At 37.8% G+C, this 13,027-nt stretch overlaps 1 protein-coding gene across 1 annotated transcript; it reads right to left on the reverse strand.

Annotated features, from left to right (window-relative positions):
* Window positions 1-8,340: 8,340 nt before the first annotated feature.
* LOC129739460 (mediator of RNA polymerase II transcription subunit 25) lies at window positions 8,341-12,975 on the reverse strand. The gene is made up of 7 exons (XM_055730916.1): window positions 12,576-12,975; window positions 10,598-11,509; window positions 9,710-10,529; window positions 9,477-9,639; window positions 8,971-9,417; window positions 8,737-8,910; window positions 8,341-8,676 (listed from the first exon to the last, which is right to left on the reverse strand). The coding sequence occupies exons 1-7, from the start codon at window positions 12,742-12,744 to the stop codon at window positions 8,458-8,460; spliced, it is 2,904 nt and encodes a 967-aa protein (XP_055586891.1). The 5' UTR covers window positions 12,745-12,975; the 3' UTR covers window positions 8,341-8,457.
* Between the last annotated feature and the right edge of the window lie 52 nt (window positions 12,976-13,027).

A 13,027-nucleotide genomic window follows, 5' to 3' on the forward strand; every position in this document is an offset into this window, starting at 1 on the left:
TATGTCAAAAACGACGAACCACATTTTGTTGAAAATTCACTGAGAATTTACAAAAATGAAACAAACATGAGTCAAGTTTTAAAACTTATATGGGAGGAATCAGAACATGAGCGGGTTCGATTTTGTAGAATTTTGAACAAATTTATGCATAAAAAATCTACCGAATTCGATTTTTTATTGACACTTGTATTGAGATCCAAACCAGAGACTCATATATTCTGGTCAGTAGTTAGAGTAGTTATAGATTCCCATTCAGAAAATATCTGAAAACTTAAGAAGTTTTAGTTTTAGTTTTCAAGGATCTCTCAGTGACCATTCTGTACAGCAAAGCGTTTGGTCTTATGTGAGATATTGCAGTTTGAATGAAAGAAGTTCAAAAAGTCTAATTTTCATAGAATTTATGTATCACATGTTTCAAATAATTAAGAAAATGTTTAATGTCACCACATAATAAAACCAAAAATGATCGAATCTTAAAATATAAAATTTTGAAAAAACAATGTCATTGGAGTTGAACGTTAGATATGTGTAAAGTTGGAGATATTCTTGCGTGCACCCTAACTTCTGTCAAATTATGCACGGTTCTGTAAAAAAATAATTTGCTAAACACCAACCACTAAGCTAGATCATTTAAAACCACTTATTATAAGCAATGCTGAATACATTCGAGTAATTTATAAATATAAATAGACTTTTTGCACTTACCTCCCAGCGCATTAAGTCCCTAGCTTCAATGAGGTCAAAATAATCGAAATCATTTTTAAATCAATTATGTTCATTCTCTATGAGTCCAACTGTGGTCAGTTAAAAATAGTAAAAATGAACCGGTCTAATTCCAATTATTGCAAAACGGTTTCCTCAAAATAATCCGCACGTCGTGGCTACGTGAAAAACTACATAATTTTTATCCAATTGATTTTCACGTAAATTGTACGAAAAAAATAAGTAAACGCTCCCCTAATAGGATTTTTTGCTTGGTGAATATCGCGTACAACTTACGTGAATTTCAAGTGAGTTCAACGCGATGTGATGATGGAAGCTACGCGAAGTGTGTTTAGCATTGAAATGATGTTTGAATTTTTTCTATTAATATTTTTTCGTCTCTACTTTCGGTAATAAAAAAAGAAAATAAATTTAATTTTATCGCAAACATAATTTATTTAAATCTTGTGAATAATGTACCTTGTGCGCCATTCCCTTGCCACTTTAAATATACCTCCATCACCTACGAAAAAGTCTCCTCGATGCCGACGGCTCCTTCTCACAGTCCTTCCTTTTCTACTCGGCGGAGCTTCCAGAAGCTTTCTCGGAAGCTGGAAACAAACACAAATCTCAGCTTAGAATGAATTAATTTCCGACCGGGAAATCCTATACACTTACCTCCACGCTGCCGACGCTCAGATTTGCATTGCTTGTGCTAGAGCTCCGCAGGATGACAAGTGTGGTCTACTGGTCGACTTCCGACGACAGCAAAAAATAACAAGTAAGCTGACTGACAAGAAGCCCCTTTTCGAATAAGAATTTATTACACCTATCATCCACTTGGAATTTACGTGAAATTCATGTGTCAGTTATGTGAAAATAAAGTAGTTTTTACCAGGGCTTCCTTGATAGTCTGTGGTTACACAAAACTCACGTAGAATCGATAGGCTGCAACAAAATCTAAATTTACGTGAAAAATCCCGTAGAAAAAATTTCAAAAATATTTTGGGTGTATTCTTGTCGCAAAATTACGACGAATTATGCATGGGGGCGATTCGATTTCAATCAAAAATTGGTAAATTTATACAAGTCAGACTACCTAGTTTGAAATAATTTTTCTAATTTTATTTCGACATTTTTCTGTTGGATTTTATAATTTTGATCGTTACATGCATTGAAAGGAAGCGTTAAAGCAAAGAAACACGTTGGGGGGATCACTAAGTTCGTCTTTCAATATGGCGGAGTGCGCCGATAATTAATTTCACTTCGCGATTTCAGAATCAAATATCTCAAAAAATAGTTTGAAATGTGACAAATTTGTGATAGAGAATAAATTCACAGGCGTAAGTTTATCATGTGACGTAGCCAACTAAAGTGGAAAGGGATTTTTCGGCTCTCAAACATGCATTCATGAATTAAGACGAATCAGAGGGATACGACGGAGGTAGGTACTCCTACCCTAGATACATAAAAAATATACAATGCCCCTTCGGGGGCTACCGTTGCTATTCGTCACGTGGCTAATCAACGGTGATCGACATACTTGATGATAACTTTTGAACGTCGTTCCCACAATCATTCAATAACGCCTATACTAGAGTGCCCCAAATGACCCGACTTTTGAAAATGTTATAGGCTGCAGGCTAAAATTGATCCTTGGCCTAGTACAAGATCTCATGCCAAATTTGGGCCAGATCGGATCACGGGAAGTGGTCGCTCAACGTGCCTGAAGTTTGTATGGGATTTTGAGACATTTTGTTCGGGAGAAACATAAAAAACCAGTTTTTCGTCAATAACTTTGGTTCCCGTCGGCCGATTTCTTTCAAAAACAAGTTTTCTTAAAGCCTAAATTATGACAAATATTTCATCCGAAGACTGCATTTCGATAAGAGTTAAGATAAAAAAGTTTTTAGGTTTCAAAAATGGGCTAACTTTTTTAACGGTGGAATTCAGCACTGTTAATGAGGCGTCAATATGTTCGACCGCCTCGACTCACTAACAGTGATGAATACCATCCTTAAAAAAGTTAACCAATTCTAAAAGCCTAATAACTTTCTTATCCTAACTCTAATTGGAATGCAGTCTTCGGATGAAATATTTTTCATAATTTAAACTTTAAGAAAACCCGTTTTTGAAATAAATCGGCCGACGGGAACCAAAGTTATTGATGAAAAACTGGTTTTTTATGTTTCTCCCGAACAAAATGTCTCAAAATCCCATACAAACTTCAGGCTCGTTGAGCGACCACTTCCCTTGATCCGATCTGGCCCAAATTTGGCATGAGATCTTGTACTAGGCCAAGGATCAATTTCAGCCTTCAGCGCATAACATTTTACAGGTTTTGAATTTCCCATACAAATTTGGGGCAGTCTAGCCTATACTCGCATCATTGATAATGTTCGTTGTTGATAGACGATCATTAATGTCTCAGAAGGAAAATCTGAAGGAATACCAGGACCACATGTTGAAAAAAGCCGTAGCACATGCTGGACAGTTAATTACGGTTACTTAGGAATGATTTTGTTCTTCTACGGAAAGCGAAAACTTAAAAATCATATTGTGACCTTAACGCATCGCTCAGAACTGATACATATCAGTTGTGATCCTAGAAGGTTGAAAACCATCAAGGAAGGCAATCACCATCGAGACGTTCGTTGCTGATAGTCTGCGTCCTTCTTTACCACATCATGTTTTGCGGGAATGTTTCAAATACAGAAGCGTCGTTGTCAAGCATGATTGTTTATATAATTTGGTTGAAGAAGAAAAAATTGACTGCTTCGATTGTTTGGCTCTGAATGCAGTAAGCATGGCTGATCGAAAATGATTGATTTTCGGAACATTGGTTGAAACAACAGAAAAATGTTCAATTTCACATATTTTTAAACAACTATCTTCAAAACTACATTCTTCCGTACCCTAGGCTGTAATGGGTCACGGCGACGGCGTGCATTACTGTGTTTATGGAAGTTGACGGTTTGCAAACAGACTCTAAACTAACATAAACCTGAGAGGGCGGTTGCACGTGGCCTTATTCGATATGAGATCATAGAAAATAAATTAAAAGGTAGTCCAATATCGTATACTTTTTCTTCGATGATCCATGTTGATAAGGTGAATGGGAGTTGAAACACTTGCCCTCCCTTCCGTTGGACAACAACAGCATTGCGCAGTGGAAATATCACAATTAGCCCCTTTAAATGTTGATATTTCCACTTTTCCACCATGCGCAAGCTAGATTAGAATAGACAGTATTGTAAATGAAAGATAACTGCCAAATTTAGATAGGCAATTTAATGGTACAAGAATTAGTTGGATGAGGATGTTAACAATTGGCACATGGTTAGGTATTCAATGTTCAATGTGCTACTAGGCGAGGTAAAGTAATAGTATTCTTCTCCCCAATGCTCTAGTAAATATGCATTTGCGGTTTATGAATTTCGAAGGCTTATTCTTAAATCAAGCATTTTACAACAACTAGAGGCTAATCGGATCAAGATGCTGTTTAGACAGTTTCCTGTCAAGAATATTTTCTTTTCGTCTCAATACTTTTTGATAGATTGTCTATTTTTTGGTTAGGTGTGAAATTCAAATTATGAAGTAAAAGATATATGATAGTCCAGAAAATAGTATTGGAGATTTATAAATAGGAGTGTAATTTATTTCATCCGAAACAGATTGAGGAAAGTTGCTCTGAGAAGTTGTTAAGAGTTCGGGATTTTAGAAGAACTGCATTGTCATTAGCAGTATGGTCCGGCTGTTAAGTTCGATTATTAAGTCAATCATTTTGTTTATTTTATTGTTTGTATAACGTAAAATTATTACAAAAGTTGGAGTGATAGACACATTTAATTCGAAATTCTGTTTTATGATATCCAAATTGTTAATATAATTACAGACCAGCCGCGTATTTATTTTGAATCCCTAAAGAATCACACATTGGGAAATATCTTTAATTACCCAATCCATCTGATCTAGTTTTTTCTCGTTTTAATACTTTTTGTTTTTATAGTTCGATCTATAGCTTGATTATGTCTGAAATTCAAATAAGGATGTAGAAGATCGAAGGTATGATTTTGATAAACAAGAACCTACTCATCAAGAAAAATAATATCGGGGTTTTAAAAATTGACATTAATTTTAACCAAACCAAAGATTGAGGAAGGTTGTTTTGAGAAGTTGTTTAAAATAAGCAATGAGGTTTTAGAAGAACAGTATCGCCATTTGCATTATGGTTTATATCCTGTTGTTTTGATAAGTCAATGATAGTACAAAAGATATTGATCGTTCAATTAATATTGTATCTCTATTTTATTTTTTAATTTTCTAAAAAAATTTGGTACAAATATTATTTGTGTTTAGCGAAATTCTATTAGATAATTGCTGCATTGAGAGATAGCTTCTTATCTAGATGATTTGTTCTGAATTCGGGAAATATGTTTTATTAGTCAATCTATGTCAATCTCGAGTAAAAACGATCATAAATTCAAAGTTATTGAATCGAGTCAAGTTAGGTGACAGGTAGGGATAACTCAACTACGGTAAGATAGTGAACCTTTCTGACAATAATATCGAGACTTTGGCGTATGTTGTCATACTGTTACTGCTCGGTTGAATTGGAGGTTGGGTTAACTCGAAGCTCAAGTAGGGCCCAATTGTCCCAGTCCGTCGAGCACTATCTTAACGCTTCCCTCAACTGGTGCTTCAGAACCCTCGGGCTCTGTTGCCGCTATCCTACTCTAAGCTATTCTACTCTCATATAAATTTTCCTCTTCTGTCCCCCTATCTGTTTTTCTATTCCGGGTCAGCCAGGTAGCTCATAAACCCATACAAAAAAAAACTTTCTTCAAAACTACATTTTTGATTCTAGATTTTTTATCCAGATTTTTATAAATTTTTCATCTTTGTAGATATCATTGGGATAGGATTTCTAAAGGTCTAATATGACTTTGGTAATGTAGAATGCAAATTAAAGGTGAAATAATTCAATTTATCGATGTTTGTTATAAGTTTTCAATCAAATTTCTGAAAAACCATCACAGAAAATCGTCAAAGACCTTTTGGGTCGAATCACAGAATTTCAGATATCTATTGTTTTTACCAAAAACTAATAATGGGGCTTGTTCTGCGACTCGAGTGACGTGACTCGTAAATTTCATATCGTTTTTCTGGATTCAATAGCCTCTCTAGCCTCGAAATTTTCGTTTGGATGAACTGTTATTGGTCTTTAGAGCTCATCGATACACTTTTTTTTCTGAAGCATTTTCTGGAGTCAGGACGAAGACGTGAAATTTCGCAAGTCTCTTCACTCGAATCGCAAAAAAGCCCCAATTTTTGTCTGTAACTTTGATGCCGGCTGATTCATGTTGATTAAAAATCTAAAATCGTTCACCCAAGCTTAATCATAAAACCTTCTTAATTTCCGTCAATATTTAGAAATAAGAAATATTTCTCAAGGTTTTGGTTCAAGTTTTTTTGTTAGTATTTGAATGCTAGCAGATCAAGCCTTTTTGTCGAATTGGATAGAATAATTTTAAAAAAATTATCTGCTGAGCATGTTTTTTCACATGTATGTAACTATATTTTAGCTTGAAACGAATATAACTTCACTAACGCACTTCGAAATTACTTTGATCATGAGTAGCTTCCGATAATTGGCTGCTCTTCCGACTCACTTTAATGGATTTAGATTTTCAAAGTGATAGGAGTTAAATAATAAAGACAAATGTATCCTGAATAAAAAGTACTCCAAAATTACGCTACGCTAATAGACCGCCTTGAACAGAACATAATAAACATAAAATGCCAGAAAAAAGTTTAGAATCTGAACGATTGCGGGGCAAATGCAGATAAGTGCATATTTGATCAAGTCATATAAATTTTCCATTGTAGAGAAAAGTTACGGCATTAAAATTTGAAAAAAGCTTCGCGGGCCACACACCCCTGGATTAGAATGCTGAACGAAAAATAGAGGGAAATCAACGGCCTTGCATTTACTCCGAATGCGGTGAAATTACAAACGGTAGCTTAACATCCATCGCCTCCAGATGGTTCCTTGCTTTGAAAATTTAAGTGCAAAATATTTGTGGCACATGGGACGCGCAGCGGAATCTTGCAGATGAAGAATTTCTAGGACTGGGTCAGCCGAAGAAAGGTAGTCCGTCATAATGCCGCTTACTGAGCTAAAGTTTTAAGGCGATCATCGAGGAAAATTAAACACATCGAGAGTAGAAGTCATGGCTTTCGCATTCCGTTTATGCGGTTGAGCTAAGAGTTGTTTGATTACTAACTTAATTATATACATTTTAAATTTTTGGAAACGTTCTGAGAGTTCCAAAATTAATTCAAGAGTTGTGAAGGTCGTTTTCAATAATCAAATTTCAACGCATGATGAATAACGCGGAAAATCGTGGCTCCAGAGAGTAATCGAAGCTCTCAGAGAATGTTCCATTTTTTTCCAATTGCGTTCTCTTAATCAACCTCTGGATGCGTTAAGCAATTCAACAAGAACTAACTCATGTGAATCTGGAGAAGTTGGAATATAAGCTTGCATTTATAGTTGTGGCTCCAGAGAGCGTCAATATTCGTTATTTTGTTTCAATCGTTCAGAAAGAAAATAGAACTGCTATTTGACATATTTCGAAAATGTCAATAATCTCAATACACATCAGAAATATTATAATCAAAAGGAAAACACTCGGCATAAACAAATACGGTATTATACAGACATTCTACAGGATCTGAACCTGTACATAATCTCAGCTCGATAAGACTTGATTCAAATTTCTAGAACCCATTTTTTTTTTTCGCCGAAAAATTCACTGAAGTATTCTGTGATTACAATCAAGTTTAATTCTAAAAAAACATTTTGAAAAACAGTATTCGATTTATCAAACAACATATTGTTAGGTAAGTTTGTTATTCCATCTTTTTTTACCAATTTTGGATATTTTTTTCAATCAATCCAGCATCTACAGAATCGTTCATAATTGTATAGAAATTGGAAGCACGCGCACTGTCACTTCGATTTTGAACTTCCATAACTTTTTACTTTGTGCTATCAACTTTAGAGACATACTAAATTTATATTTCAACAATCACTCTGCAAAATTTCAATAAAAAGTGTAGCGTAGTTTCTGAGATATTGCAGTTTGCAGTTTGAATGGTAGAAGTCCAAAAAGTCCGATTTTCGTAAAATTACTGTATCAGAACTTAAAATTGATTGTGGGAAGGGGGGTAAGGGAGTAAGATGAGATGAAACGGTCCGAAGCCAGTGGTAATGGACCCCTTGGTAGTGCTGCAATTATTGTTCATGAGTTAAGCATGAACAATATTTGAATGTGCGATTGAGACTTCCCGTACCGACTCGGTTTAGAAGACCTATCAGCCACTGCCTGGTGGGTTTAACTACATACAAACAAACTTTGAGAACATTTGAAGAACCCTTTTGGTTGATTCAATCTACGGATGAAATAAAGGTAGTCGATGACTTCCTTTTAATTCAACTAATGTATATGCCGATACTTGTATTTCACCAGCCTCTTGTTAGTATCCCCAGTAGGTTATCGATTCCGGTCGAAACCCCAAACGTTCTTGATGTCAAAATATGCTTTCGGATGATAACAGTGAAATATACATACCTTAAGTACAACCGCACAGTATATGCAACTGTCATGCAAGTTTACGTTATATTTTTGCTGGATAACACTAATATTTGTAGAAAAGATTTCACTTTCGCGAAGCTGGAGTCAGATAGTTTTACATAAAATCAAAATTTGCATCGTCAAAAGGTGCCTGCGACGGGTTGGGATTGAGATTCGGCCGCTGTCCTCCCATCTGTCCCATCGGGTTCGGATTGCCCATGGCCATCTGTTGCCGAAATTGGGGGTTCGGCTGCTGCTGCAGCAGATGGCGCAATCCCGGGTTGTTGGCCATAACAGGTCGCATCATTCGCTGATTTTGCATGCCAACATTCATCTGAAATATGAAGAAAAAAATTGGTGATAATTGCTAAAAAGATTGAATGTAACAAGTTACCCCCATATTTCCCATTGGACCTCCCATGTTTCTTTGTTGTTGCTGCTGTTGCTGTTGTTGTTGTTGTTGTTGCAACAGCATCTTATACTGTTCCTGTTGGGACATTTGCATGCTAGGGTCTTGCATCTGTTGATTTCCCATCTGATTGTAGTTGTTGAACTGGTCTTGTTGCATCTAGATAATATTTAGAACGGGTTAAGGAAAAAATTTCTAACACTTAACATTGAAACTTACCATGCCACCCATTTGGGGACCACCTTGCTGCATGCCTCCTGGAACCATTTGACCAGGACCGGGAACCATCTGTCCAAGACCAGGACCTCCCATCGATCCCCCCATCAGTTGTTGGTTGGCCTGTTGCTGCTGCTGCTGCTGTTGTTGTTGTTGCTGTTGTTGTACCTGCTGTTGCTGTACCTGTTGTTGCTGTTGCTGCTGCTGAACTTGTTGTTGCTGCTGAGGATTCATACCACCGCCGGATGGACCTTGGATCGCCATTGATCCAGCGGCCTGCTGATTTGCCTGCAGATTTTTGTTCTGCATAATCACCTTCTTGAGGCGATCAACGAAAGCAACTTGGTTGGTTGGAATGAAACCAAGATAGGCTTTCTTCTCTGCCGTATACAACAAGATCAACACCTTAATATCACAGTTTGGTGATGTGGTGAAATGTACACAACCGGCCTGAAATTATTAAATGTTCGTTTCAGTGCGTAAAACTAAGGGTATATTGAAACACTTACAAAACCCGAACCCATAACTTTCGAGAGAGCTTCCAGTGCTTCGCACGGCTGTGGTATGAAGACAACTGTTTTGGACTCCTTGATATACTGTCCCCCGGCACTGCCCACTAGTGCCTTTGGCATTAGCTGCATAATTAACCTTGGTGGCCAATTGTCTGCCCGGCTATAATGTTAAAAATTGGTCAACATATGAGAATTAATCGAATTTCGCATAAATGAACTTGAACACTTACATTTCTGGTTCGCCATCGCGTATGTTGGCCGTAACGGAGCACGGAACCTGTCGTGTGACTTTCGTAGCATCGTTTTTGTTGGGCTTTTCAATCCACTCCAAGATACCGGACCAAATTCGTTCCCGCGGTTGCTGATTAGAGGCTTGTCCGGGTCCACCACCGGGAACCATTTGTTGCCCAGGACCCCCCATTTGCTGTTGCTGTTGTTGTTGCTGCTGTTGCTGTTGTTGACCTTGTTGAGGCCCTCCAGGACCACCCATCTGTTGCTGCTGCGGTTGTTGGTTGGGCATTCTGCCTTGTAGCGGATGGTGGTGCATTTGTTGCTGTTGATGTTGATTCGGTCCTAACATAGCACCTCCCATTTGTGGACCCCCTTGAACTCCCATCTGGTTCTGCATACCTTGATTTTGCATGTTCTGTTGTTGTTGTTGTTGAGCCATCATCTGCTGCTGTTGTTGCTGTAACAGACTTTGCTGTTGGGAATTTTGTTGGCCCTGAGGTTGACCCTGTTGCAGACAGTTGTTGCCAAGTGGCATTCTCATCGGATTGTTTAACTGATTCATTTGCTGCTGGACGTTGATGGCATTGGGTGGCGTTGTCAATTGCGAAATTAGTACGGAATTCGATTGCGAGTTGTTTCCAACCATTTGATTTTGCTGTTGAAGTTGTTGCTGCTGTTGTTGCATCGGTCCCCCATTCATGCCTCCCGGTTGCATAAAATTACGGTTCTGAACCTGTGGCGGACCCATCCATCGTTGTTGTTGCTGCTGCTGCTGTTGCTGTTGTTGCTGCTGTTGTTGAAGCTGTTGATAATTCATGCCTATGGAAAGAAAACGAAAGCGTAATTTCACGTATTGCTCGAACTATTTAGAACCGTTTCAAACTCACCACCAACGCCTTGCTGATTAGGTACCTGACCCGAAAACATCTGATTGTTACCCATGTGACCTTGCTGGGAGAAATTCATGCGACATGGTTGTTGCTGTTGTTGCTGCTGCTGTTGGAGTTGCTGCTGTTGTAATTGTTGCTGCATAACAACTTGTTGCTGCTGTTGTTGCTGCTGCTGAGGATTGACCATTTGGTTGCGCATTGCTGCTTGATTGGGATTATTAACCATATTGTTCATGTTGCTGTTAACATTATCCATCATAACTTGATTGGGATTGTTCATCTGGGGATTATTGGGATTTTGTTGTTGTTGCTGTTGTTGTTGCTGCTGCTGCTGCTGCTGTTGCTGGTTTGGATTAGGACTAGGCATGCTGGCCGCTTGATTATGGTTGATATTGGGTGGAGGACTTACAGGGCGCTCTTTCAAACTGAAGCCCTTCAGCAATACTAGGTGCCGAGGATCCTTGCAGTAGTTTTTTGTGCTGCTAGAGCTCAAATCCCCGCCAGATTTTTCAAATAGTTTGAACAAAATGGGTATTTTTCTCGGCGATATGATCGACAAGTTGATATTTTTTTCCTGGAATAATCCCACCAGTTGCTCAACGTTCTTATTCTCGTAGGCATAACATTCGGTAACGTACATTGCGTAAGGTGTACTTGCGGCTATCAGTATGCAGTATTTGTGTGCCTTTGAGCCATTTTCACGTAGCTCGTCAAAATCATCGAAACAGACCAGAGCTGTTGCCAAACCTTCAGCTAAATTAGCACTCGACTCACTTTTACCGCCGCTGAGCTCGAGCTTATCGATAGCGCCCAGGACCTTGTGCGCGCTATTGTACGGACCGAAAGTAGTACAGCATACACCGGGTAAACTTTGGGCAGTTTTATAGACAACGACACCGTACATATTTCCTGTAGCATTTGAGTTGAGAGATTTTAAATTATTTTTAATTGCACTAAGGTGAGTGAAGAGAATTTTCCGTATACCTATATGCTTAAATTTCACAAAAAGTAAGCCAAAATCAGAGGTGAATCAATTTGGTCTGTTGTTGTTGTTGGAAACATGAGAAAGTCTCACTGTCTCCCGAATAAAATGGGGGACATTGAGACCGTCTCGAGCCCAACCGTTGCCAAGTGTGGACTGATCTTTACTTTACAATGTAAAGTTTACATATGTATGTAAAGCGATAGACAAAAATAAAAATCCACTTTTGAATCTTAAAATCTTTTAGAATTTCAACGAGTTTGTTGGAAAGCTCATTTCATTATAAAAAAAAATTTTTTTGAATATTTTTCTTAACTCAGTAGCAATCCGTAAACAAATTGCATACATTTAGGGTATGAAAAAAAAATCAGGGATTTTCATCCTGTTGGATGATTCATCTCGTTATGCCACAGAAAAAAAAATCCACTTCATGGTCCACAAAGGATTAAAACAAAAATATAATAAAGTTAAAATAACTTTTATCCACCTTGATGATTTACAGACCACGCTTTGCATACTTTTTTGAAAAATTTATGTGATATTTCTGGGGTGGGAAGGTCTAGCCAGACTCAGTAAAATAGCTTTTCTGCTAACCATCAGTTTTGTTTACCTTAATGTTAACAAACCTCCACAAAAATTTAATGGAATTCATTTTGGAGTAAGGGTTGCTTGGTAGATGGTTGCTGATATGAGATATGATAACCCAGCTGAACAATGCGTTAAACAAAAAGGATTCCGTGAAGATTCTCCATTTAGAACAGTAGTTAATCAACAAAGTACCCAGGTACGGCGTTTTCATCTAATTTATGGGAAACTTCTGATGTTAACATTGTGAAATTTATTATTATAAGTTTTCTAATGGGTAGGTATTATAGTTTCTGAAAAATAGCAATTATTCGAAGTCCTATTTTATTTGGCTCTTGCATTTAGGGCGTTATCATGGATCTGTCATTTAAGAGCTATTCGGAAGAAAACGTAAACAAGGTCGCTTACCATTCTTATCCGTCCCATAGTTGCTATCCAGAGCCATCCGATCGTCGGCAACCGTGCTCTGCGAGAAGTATTCCAACGTTGGGATGATGTAGTTGCTTTTCATATCGTTGATGTAGGCCCCATTAATGGCAGTCCCTTCGATTACGAATAAAATTTCCGACGAAGACATTTTTTTCTTCCGATGGTTTTGTTTTGTTTCGACACTGCACTGGATGGACACACGTTGGCACAATTATTGAAAATGCTTACTGTCGTTCTGGATGGTACTGCATTTAGAGTATCATTGTACAAATCACTGGAATCACGCACTTAAATTCGAGGGACAAAACTTCTATTTATTCCGAAAAAACTTTCTCCGGATTTTACGAACGATGACCGGAAAATAATTACCGCGGTGACGCGCCTGTAAAGTATAAACATTCAAAAAACACTGATGATAATCGTAGGTTTGG

This window comes from Uranotaenia lowii, chromosome 1, assembly GCF_029784155.1.
Source record: "Uranotaenia lowii strain MFRU-FL chromosome 1, ASM2978415v1, whole genome shotgun sequence".
Taxonomy (NCBI): Eukaryota; Metazoa; Arthropoda; class Insecta; order Diptera; family Culicidae; genus Uranotaenia; species Uranotaenia lowii.

What these genes read in the sequence shown, in the direction of transcription:
- LOC129739460 (XM_055730916.1), bottom strand. Translation starts at nt 12,744, where the DNA reads ATGTCTTCGTCGGAAATTTTATTCGTAATCGAAGGGACTGCCATTAAT. An exon ending in CGCGATGGCGAACCAGAAAT is followed by an intron (nt 9,640 to 9,709) that starts GTAAGTGTTCAA and finishes TTAACATTATAG; the next exon opens with CCGGGCAGACAATTGGCCAC. An exon ending in GTCCAATGGGAAATATGGGG is followed by an intron (nt 8,677 to 8,736) that starts GTAACTTGTTAC and finishes TTCATATTTCAG; the next exon opens with ATGAATGTTGGCATGCAAAA.